The 11,023-nt window shown below is 39.5% G+C and overlaps 1 protein-coding gene across 1 annotated transcript; it reads right to left on the bottom strand.

Annotated features, from left to right (window-relative positions):
* Positions 1–826: 826 nt before the first annotated feature.
* On the bottom strand, positions 827–5,139 carry LOC110528625. Its single transcript, XM_036984239.1, has 2 exons — positions 4,969–5,139; positions 827–2,615 (listed from the first exon to the last, which is right to left on the bottom strand). Exon 2 carries the CDS (start codon positions 2,606–2,608, stop codon positions 1,148–1,150), a length of 1,461 nt encoding a protein of 486 aa, XP_036840134.1. The 5' UTR covers positions 2,609–2,615; positions 4,969–5,139; the 3' UTR covers positions 827–1,147.
* Between the last annotated feature and the right edge of the window lie 5,884 nt (positions 5,140–11,023).

Here is an 11,023-nt window from a genome sequence, read left to right on the forward strand (position 1 = left end):
TTAGGGATGCACACAATCACAGCACCAGATCAGGTCATCAGATCAGCTTATACAGGTTCAGGAATAATACTGGAAAAGGTATTTTCTTGTATACTGGAGCCTCAGAATGGAATGAGTTGCCTATAAAAACAACGTCATCTCTGGACAGCTTTAAAAATAAAGCAAAAGTATGTTTGATGTCTTCTGTGCCCATATGAATAACCCCTATTATGTAACTGGAATGATGAGATATATGTTCTTCTCTGTTTTTGATGAGATAGATGTTCTTATTCTCTGTTTTTGATGAGAGAGATGTTCTTCTTCTCTGTTTTTGATGAGAGAGATGTTCTTCTCTGCTTTTGATGAGATAGATGTTCTTCTTCTCTGTTTTGGTTGTATTATTTCTCTGCCATACTGTGTTTGATCCTGTCCAGCCATCTTGTCTCAAGAGGACCACGATGGAAATAAGTCCCAGACTTTATTGTTTATGTGTGCTTGTTTTTTTTAAATGGTTGAATTAATAAACTAAACTAACCGAGCACGAAGGGTAAAGAAAGCTTCATAAAGTTGGAAAACCAATTCACTTACACATGCTTTTCTTGAAATGAAGATGTTATATTTTTAGGTTTAAAACTTATTCATGCAGTCCTGTGTGTGTGTTTGTGTATGTGTATAGTATATTTGGCAGTTCACAGATGGTTCCATCCTTCATAATACCTTACATTAATATGAAAACTGACTGACTATGGACATTAGTCAACAATCAGCATGACCAGATAGCATTATCTCACCCTTGCACTCAGACCATCTTCTAAGTGCTCAAGATTATTTGATTTTCACAGCTTTTTATTGTGTTTTCACTTCAATTTCATCAATAGTTTATTGAGGTCAGATTCTTTATATTTTTATTTTTACACTCTGCACAGATTAGCAATTCAAATCAATCAATAAAAAGGACAAGCAGGGTTCAGAAATGACAAACAAAAATGGACGGAGACAATTACACAATTAGATATCAATGATAATATCAATGGCATATGTAATCAATACGAAACAGGATGAAAAATCCCATAGATAATAATCCATTAACAATAAGCAGAGGATGGGCATGTAAGAACCCGGCTAAACACAATGGACAAAAGCACGTACCAGTAAAAAGTTGTGTGCTTTAAATTGCTGATGTATGTACCTCCCAGGGTGGAGTGCGTGCCTTTTCACCCCCAGATTTCTCCAGCATGAATCGGGCCTGGACCCCAGGAGACATGGGCATACTAGACCTGTACACATAGACGTCATACTCAGGTATATCTTTCCAATCTGAGCGGCTTTCCTCAGAAAACTTCACAGCCCATTGCCATTGGTAGGTATTATATTCATTGGTGTTGTTTTTTTCTGAAGAGTAAAACCCAACCCAGGAGTTATTAAACTTCTTCTTCCAGTCAGTGAAGGACTTTTTCACATACAGGCGAGCACAGGCCTTTCCATCCTTTACGAAGAGCTGCAGACTGGCGTTAGGCTTATAGCCGCTTATATCAACAGGAATCTCTCTGTTGGAATCATGAAACTCAGAACTCCTACGTATTTCCTCCTCAGATGTGTTGTAATTCCCGCATAATTTAAAAAGCCACATTGATTTGTGCGGATGAAGCCTGGCCTGGAGACCAGGGTTGAGGGGTACTGAGGTGTCAAAGGACCCAGAGGCACCGTCTATGACTGAGGAAGAGTCTAGCATGTCCATACTGTCATTGTTCTTATAAAGCGCACAAATCACACCCTTGTCCAAAAGGCTCTTGGGGATACCACTGAAGGTGATCCTGGCACCTCCTCTATTTGTGGTTTTCACCTCAAGCTTTATCGATTTAGTTTCATCATCCTGCATGTGATGCTGGCTTTCCATGGTAATAAACACTTGCTGTATAAATGAGACCTTGGGACGTGCCAAGTACAATGCAATTGCCAAAAGAAGTGCCAGCCCAGGTGTGTGTCCCCAGATGTTCTCCACGCTGTTGTCGTTGATCTCTACATTGTGTATTCGTTGAATTACATCTCGTGTAATGGTTGGGAGAACTTGGATTTGTGTTAAGAGGCTGAAACTGACAGGGTATGTATTGTCTGGATCATAGACACTTCCTCTGTTTTCATTTGGCGGGTAATGCTGTGTGATGTAGACCTCATCTACTATGAGCTGATTGGATCCTTCCTCCCTAACTCTCATGACTCTGTCTCTGTTTCTCTCAGGTATCCATGAGTTGTAGAAGCTTTGAGTGACATAATCAGGAAGTGCCGTAGCGCCATTATAGTTGTAATTTCCATCAATATTCCCTAATGAGTAGTAACTTCCACTTTCAGAGGGCAGAAAAGGTAATGGGCGGGGTCTGTCAGCGTTTCCATAGAAATTAAAGCCATAGTCTCCCCTAGTTGGGTTGAAATTGAGTCTCATGTTGCCGTTGTTGTCAGTGTGAATGTTGTTGGCTAGCCAGTGGAGCAGCATCAGGCCATGTCGAGGAAAAGTGTGGCCAAACTCTATGCCCCTGAGGTCATGTATTGAAATAAGGGTTTGTTTGATAGTGGATACTGAAGCCAGAGACATAAACAGGATGAAACATCCTAGGAAGCCCTTTCCACCCATGGCCAACCTAAGACAAAGAGAAAGACAAACATGTGCATCTTTAGTAAAAATATTTGTTTTTGTAAGACAACTGGACACATTAATTCAGAAATAGATGCCCATTTCTAGTGGTTGGCAATAAGTTAAATGTTTTCAGCATCCAAAAAAACGAAATATTTCCCGTGAACAGCAATGACAGGGGTTCACAGGATGACAGAAAAGACAAAAGATCAGATGATAACAAAGCAAGCACTCTATCATGTAGGAATGATCTATCCTTTACGTGCAAAAAGGGAAAGCATTGCCATGTTTACCTCTCAATACCACAAGGATGATGCAAGTGGAGTGTAGTATACTGCTATAGGTTGGTTCTCTTTGAATGCAGTAGGTAATCATTGTTAAAGTCATTACTTAATGGTTTGAGTTCATACAGAAATATAAATATTTATAAATACACTGACTGCACAAGAGGCAGGCCTTCCGGTTTCTCATTTTCCTGAATAAAAAGTCACTATGTTCAGAACACATAATAAGGGCAACATTGTATGATTTTATGTGATGATAAAGATACTCTAATCAAAATATTTCACACTGTCTGCATAATTTCAATCAAACATTCATTTGCATGAGACAAAGTCCACTAAAAGTTCTAGAGCTGCTCCATGGAATGCATCTTGACTGGCTGCATTACCACTTGGTATGGCAAACGCACCGCTCTTGACCACAAAGCGCTACAGACGGTGGTGCTGACAGCCCAGTACATCACCAGGGTCGAGCTCCCTGCCATCCAGGACCACTATATCAGGCGGTATCAGGCTGGTGTACAGCAATCTTAATGGTTTTAATGGTGCTCTGTGGGATGTTCAAAGTTTCAGATATTTTTTATAACCCAACCCTGATCTGTTCTTCTGCACAACTTTGTCCCTGGCCTGTTTGGAGAGATCCTTGGTCTTCATTGTGTCGCTTGCTTGTTGGTGCCCCTTTCTTAGTGGTGTTGCCGACCCTGGGGGCATTTCAGAACAGGTGTATATATACTGAGATCATTTGAAAGATCATGTGACACTTAGATTGCACACAGGTGGACTTTATTTATCTAATTGTGTGACTTCTGAAGGTAATTGGTTGTTGCACCAGATCTTATTTAGGGGTTTAATAGCAAAGGGGGTGAATACATATGCACGCCCCACTTTTAATCTTATTTCTTTTGTTTTAATTTTGAAACAAGTAATTTTTTAACTTCACTTCACTATTTTGGACTATTTTGTGTATGTCTATTACATGAAATCCAAATCCAAATCTATTTAAATTACAGGTTGTAATGCAACAAAATAGGAAAAACACCAAAGGGGAAGAATAGTTTTGCAAGGCAAAATGTGGAAAACATGTCAGTTCATGCTGCAAGAGCTCTGATGTGTTGGAGGACAGGGGTGAGAACCATGAGCCTCCTAGGAATTGTATTGAAGTCATTGTACCCTGAGGAGGACTGAAGCTAGCTGTCCTCCGGCTACACCATGGTGCTACCCTACAGAGTGCTGTTGATGCTACTGTAGATCTTCATTGCAAAACAGCGTGTTCTAATCACTTATTTGGTGACGTGAATATAATTAATAGAGTTTCATCTAATAAATGTTTTAAAAAAATGTATTTTTATGAAATTCACTGAGGAGGATGGTCCTCTGCTTCCTCCTCTGAGGAGCCTCCACTGCTGTCTACAGTACCTAGATGTAGAACCAAGGTGTCTGTCTGCTTACTGTACCTAGATGTAGAACCAAGGAGCAAGGCCTGCTTATAGGGTCGGGGGGGGGGGGGTGTCAGAAATATTTTCTCTATGTTCACCGTCACAATTATCAACACACTTGCTGATGTTGGCATGAAATGAATGGGTTTTGACGAATAAAAAAGTTGCTGATGTGTCGAGGCTTGGCCCCTCACTGGCCAATCAGAATATTCTCCATTGCGAAACACGTGTTTGCTTCAAGTTGTGTATTTACATTATTTTATGTATTGCCTTGGAATCAACACCAATTCCAATGTTAGTCCTTTATAGATTGCTAAATGGCTTACAGAAATGAAATAACAAAACGTAAACCTATCTTTGCTAAATACGTTAAATTGAATTCATTTGCAGTCCACGTTGTTCTAATAAATGACATGGCTTCAATAGCATTCAAATTGATATAATGGCTAAGCCTACTGTAAATTGCAGCTGAGCATGGACATAACAAACATTGTTAATAAGCAAGATTAAAGAATACAGAGAGTTTTTTCATCACATTTGGAAACTTGTAAACATGAGCAATACTGTAAATTATGTAATACATCCTGAAAATAAATATACATATCAAATTAAGCAAATTAGTTACCCCCCGAAAAAATCTCACCTTCTTGTGCAGGCTACCACCAGATTGTAGTCTTGACTGTGTTTGTCTTGCTCCTCTGTCAACAGAACCCAAGATTGGAACAGGCTAAAATATGCTTCTGGATTCCTACATACACGTAAACAGTGCAGATACAAGCCATCAAAGCTGAGTTTTAAAAAGGCTGATCTACAATGTCACTGGGTGACTCATGTTTCATCAGAAACAAAACTTATCCCTTGTTAGTGCTCACTTTCAGAAGGCAGACAAAGTAATGTGCTTGTGTTTGCATAGAAATGAAAGCCATGCTTCTCGTAAACACATACCAGGCAGTGGTGGAAAAAGGGCCCAATTGTCATACTTGAGTAAAAGGAAAGATAATAACTCAACTGAAAGTGAAAGTCATCCAGTAAAATACTACTTGAATAAAAGTCTAAAAGCATTTGGTTTCATGTGTACTTAAGTATCAAAAATAAAAGCATACATCATTTCACATGCTTTATGTTAAGCAAACCAGACGGCATCATTTCCTTGTTTTTCTTCAGTTGTGGAAAAAGTACCCAATTGTCATACTTAGACATAATTTACAAACAAAGCATTTGTGTTTAGTGAATCTGTCAGATCAGGTAGTAGGGGTGACCATGGATGTTCTCTTGATAAGTTTGTGAATTGGACCATTTCCTGTCCTGCTAAGCATTCAACATGTACAACTAGTACTTTTGGGTGTCAGGGAAAATGTTTGAAGTAAAGGTACAAGTTGACCAAAATATAAATAGTAAAGTAATGTACAGATACCCAAAACAACTACTTATGTCGTACTTTACAGTATTTTTTACTTAACTACCGATACCTGGTGCGGCCACACCCACTGGTCTGAGCACCTTGGAAGTTCAGATGGGTTAAATGGAATAGTAACTGCAATCTGAACCCTGAATGTAGGTCTGTAACCTCTCACATGTAACCTAATATAATATTAACTGTAGGCCTGTAACCTCTCACATGTAACCTAATATAAAATTATCTGTAGTTCTATAACCTCTCACATGTAGAGTAATATAATACTATACTGTAGTTCTATAACCTCTCACATGTAGAGTAATATAATACTATACTGTAGTTCTACACTGTAAAGTAAAGCATTTACATGTTTTTCTGTGTTTATGAACAATGGTAGAATACTGTGAATTTACAGGGATAAACGTAACTTTCGTCGTGTAGAATAATAGGAAATGTCAGAAATAGTAAAATACATGAAACTTCCTGTATTTTTACAGACATTGCATCCCTTTTTCACAACAATAAGCTCTCGAAATACAGCAATATACATTATGAAGAAAACACAAAATGTAACATTCGTTTATGGATATTTACTTTCGTTTTACGTTCTAAATGCAGATAATTATTGTAAAAAACAACAACATTTCTGATGTTTATAAACAGTATAAAACTATGCAAGAGAATGTAAAAAGAATGCTGTCGTCTGTGATTGTACTGATATTGATCACTACATTACAAACATGAATTCCCTCAATCACTTTCATGTCTGTCAGCCACAATGCAAATAGTCTGGGTAGCCATTTGATTACATGTTCAGGAGTCTTATGGCTTGGGGGGTAAAAATTGTTGAGGAGCCTTTTGGTCCTAAGCTTGGCGCTCCTGCACCGCTTGCCATGCGGTAGCAGAGAGAACAGTCTATGACTTGGGTGACTGGGGTCTTTGACAATGTTTAGGGCCTTCCTGTGACACCGCCCGGTGTAGAGGTCCTGGATGGCAGGCAGCTTTGCCACGGTGATGTACTGGGCCTTACGCACTGCCCTCTGTAGTGCCTTGTGGTCGGAGGCCAAACATTTGCCGTACCAGGCTGTGATGCAACCAGTCAGGATGCTCTCGATGTTGCAGTCGTAGAACCTTTTTAGGATCTGAGAACCCATGCCAAATCTTTCAGTCTCCTGAGGGAGAATAGGTTTTGTCGTGCCCTCTTCACGACTGTCTTGGTGTGTTTGGACCATTCTAGTTTGTTGGTGATGTGTACACCAAGTAGCTTGAAGCTCTCAACCTGCATCATGTACTTTGTTAAAGTAAAGAAATTATTTACTTCCTCAGAGCTTAACCACAGGATCAGGCAGTTTAGCTACCAAGGATCTGATGTGAATTCCACACCCTCAGAAGTTGATGAAAAGGGAATTAAACTAGGTGGCCAGGCAACAGAAAACTGGCCTCATTTGAGGCTCCTCCCTGTGATAATAGGCAAAAAGATTACTGATAAAAAAGATTCTATATGGCAACTAACAATCCTACTTAAATAGCCTGTGGAATTAATCTGTACCCCTCCATTTCTGTGGCTCAAGTTCATTTGCTCAATGTTCTGATTCCTGAGTATCTACAGACAAGAAAATACTGTTTGCCTTCTCAAAAACTGAAACTAAAGCACCACTATCTGATCTACTATCCTGCTTTGATACTAAAGTTTGGCCTAACTTATAAGGCTGTGGACAGCGAGGTTCGAAAGTTAACATTCATATTTCAAAAGATGTGTCCGGAGAGTGCAACATTTAAAAAACGTGTGTCAAACGCTTGCCAATAATCACCAACTTCTGCAAACCGATCTGTACTCAAGTTCCTTTTTTTGCAAGTAAAAGATTAATTCCCTTTTCAATGCTGAGTTATACAATGATGCTTTACACAATGCAGTGGAGGCAAGCTTGCTTAGGAGACCGGATATTGTGGTGTCCACTGAGATACATTTCAAGGGCACCTTTTACAGAAAGGGCCTCTTTCTATGCCTTTGTAATCGTGTGTCATAAGAATTCGAACAGATAGAGCTTCTGTTGATAAAGGAGAACAAGAATGTCTACTTTCCTGTTACACGTCATAGGACTGTATGAAGATCAAAGTGCTGTTGACGGCATGATGTGTCTAAACGCAGAAGTTTGGCTCACTACACCACAGTATGTATTCTACAGAACTAGAGTCATTTCACTGGAACACGGCATAGTAGATGCTGAATAGGAAATCAATTTGTATTTTACCTTTATTTAACTAGGCAAGTCAGTTAAGAACACATTCTTATTTGCAATGACGGCCTAGGAACAGTGGGTGAACTGCCTGTTCAGGGGCAGAATGACAGATTTGTACCCTGTCAGCTCGGGGGTTTGAATTTGCAACCTTGCGGTTCTATATATTATTGAAACAATGGTGCGATGAGGTTCCCGTGGGGAAAGATTCCCGTGGGGGTTGGCATGGAAGCCAAGAAGGGGAGTGAGGTGTGTGTGTGTGCTCAAACACACATGTGCATGGGGTCTGGGAGAGGAAGTGTGTCCATCTGATGAATGGGCATGTGCCTGAACTAAATTTTATACACGAATTGTAGTCTCACCCATTAATTTCTAATGACCTGTCATTTTTGACAGGAAACATCACGTGTACAAAAGTTCTTATGGCTTGAATCCCGCTAACGGGAACGATATGACAACAGCCAGTGAAAGTGCAGGACGCTAAATTCAAACAACAGAAATCTCATAATTAAAATTCCTCAAACATATAGTCAAAAAGTTCCATTACAGTTCATAGAAACATGTCAATATAGAATCAAACTTTGGGATGTTTTTATCTTAAATCTTTAACCTCTAGCGACGAGCAATCCCATATCCGGGACCTTAAGTATAGCCTCAAGCTCATTAGCATAACGCAACATTAACTATTCATGAAAATCGCAAATGAAATGAAATAAATATATTGGCTCTCAAGCTTAGCCTTTTGTTAACAACACTGTCATCTCAGATTTTCAAAATATGCTTTTCAACCATAGCTAAACAAGCATTTGTGTAAGAGTATTGATAGCTAGCATAGCATTAAGCCTAGCATTCAGCAGGCAACATTTTCACAAAAACAAGAAAAGCATTCAAATAAAATCATTTACCTTTGAAGAACTTCAGATGTTTTCAATGAGGAGACTCAGTTAGATTGCAAATGTTCAGTTTTTCCCAAAATATTATTTGTTTAGGAGAAACCGCTCCGTTTTGTTCATCACGTTTGGCTAAGAAAAAAACCCGAAAATTCAGTCATTATAACGTCAAACTTTTTTCCAAATTAACTCCATAATATCGACAGAAACATGGCAAACGTTGTTTAGAATCAATCCTCAAGGTGTTTTTCACATATCTATTCGATGATATATCATTCGTGGAAGTTTGGTTTCTCCTCTAAACCACATGGGAAAATGCATGCAGCTGGAGATTACGCAATAATTTCGACGGGGGACACCAAGCGGACACCTTGTAAATGTAGTCTCTTATGGTCAATCTGCCAATGATATGCCCACAAATACGTCACAATGCTGCAGACACCTTGGGGAAACGACAGAAAGTGTAGGCCCATTCCTTGCGCATTCACAGCCATATAAGGAGACATTGGAAAAAAGCGCATTCAAAATCTGGGGCATTTCCTGTTTGAAATTTCATCTTGGTTTCGCCTGAAGCATCAGTTCTGTGGCACTCACAGATAATATCTTTGCAGATTTGGAAACATCAGAGTGTTTTCTTTCCAAAGCTGTCAATTATATGCATAGTCAAGCACCTTTTCGTGACAAAATATCTTGTTTAAAACGGAACGTTTTTCATCCAAACATTTTAATAGCGCCCCCTATGCATAACTGGTTAATAATGTTCCAACCGGAGAATTCCTTTGTCTGTAGAAATGCAATGGAACGGAAGCTAACTCTCGCGTGAACAAGTGTGACAAGCTCATGCCACTGGCAGACCTCTGACTCATTCAGCTCCCATTCCCCCCCTTCACAGTAGAAGCATCAAACAAGGTTCTAAAGACTGTTGACATCTAGTGGAAGCCGTAGGAAGTGCAATATGACCCCATAGACACTGTATATTCGATTGGCAATGAGTTGAAAAACTACAAACCTCAGATTTCCCACTTCCTGGTTGGATTTTTTCTCAGGTTTGTGCCTGCCATATGAGTTCTGTTATACTCACATACATCTTCCAAACAGTTTTAGAAACTCCAGAGTGTTTTCTATCCAAATCTACTAATAATATGCATATCTTAGCTTCTGGGACTGAGTAGCAGGCAGTTTACTCTAGGCATCTTATTCATCCAAGCTACTCATTACTGCCCCCAGCCATAATGAAGTTAGGGTTCGGTGTGTCCCCCACCGGACAGTTAAGCTAACATAGGATAATATGATTAGCATGAGGTTGGGCAGAAAGCTTAAATTCCTGTTAATATAACTGCACTGTCCAATTTACAGTAGCTATTACAGTGAAATAATACCATGCTATTGTTTGAGGAGAGAGCAAAACATTGCACATGCACTGCTGCCATCTAGTGGCCAAAATCTACATTGCGTCTGGGCTGGAAAAATACATTAGGGCCTTTCTCTTGCATTTCAAAGTTGATGGTACAACTATTATCTTATACCAGATGTAATTTGTTATAATCTCCTACATTACTTTCACATTTCCACAAACTTCAAAGTCTTTCCTTTCAAATGGTATCAAGAATATGCATATCCTTGCTTCAGGTCCTGAGCTGAAGGTTAGATTTGGGTATGTCATTTTAGGTGAAAATTGAAAAAAAGGGGTGGATCCTTAAGAGGAAAGAGCTTTTTCCATGACACAATGTCCCAAGAATGTCCTCTGGGACAAACCGGGGACTATACTAAACCTCCAAGGGATCATGACGCAACATCCCAAGAATGTCCTAGAAATGTCCTCAGGGATATCCCGGGACAAACCGGGAACTAGACAAAACCTCCAGCGGACTATGACACAATGTCCTAAAAACGTCCTCAGGGACGTCCTGGAACTAGACAAAACCTCTAGATGACCATGACAGAACATCCTTAAAACATCCTTGGGGATGTTCTCGGGAATTAGACAAAACCTCCAGGGTACCATGACACAATGCCTTGATAACGTTAGGCGACAATTTCGTGACTTCCTAATGACTAGGCTAACATATATAATTGTTTTAAGGTTGTCGTACCATGGATCATTAAGCTATTTGATTTTGAATTTAGGACCCCTTCAGGTATAGAATAAATCAAATGTAGAATTTTTCCTTTTCT

This window comes from Oncorhynchus mykiss, chromosome 7 (assembly GCF_013265735.2).
Source record: "Oncorhynchus mykiss isolate Arlee chromosome 7, USDA_OmykA_1.1, whole genome shotgun sequence".
Taxonomy (NCBI): domain Eukaryota; kingdom Metazoa; phylum Chordata; class Actinopteri; order Salmoniformes; family Salmonidae; genus Oncorhynchus; species Oncorhynchus mykiss.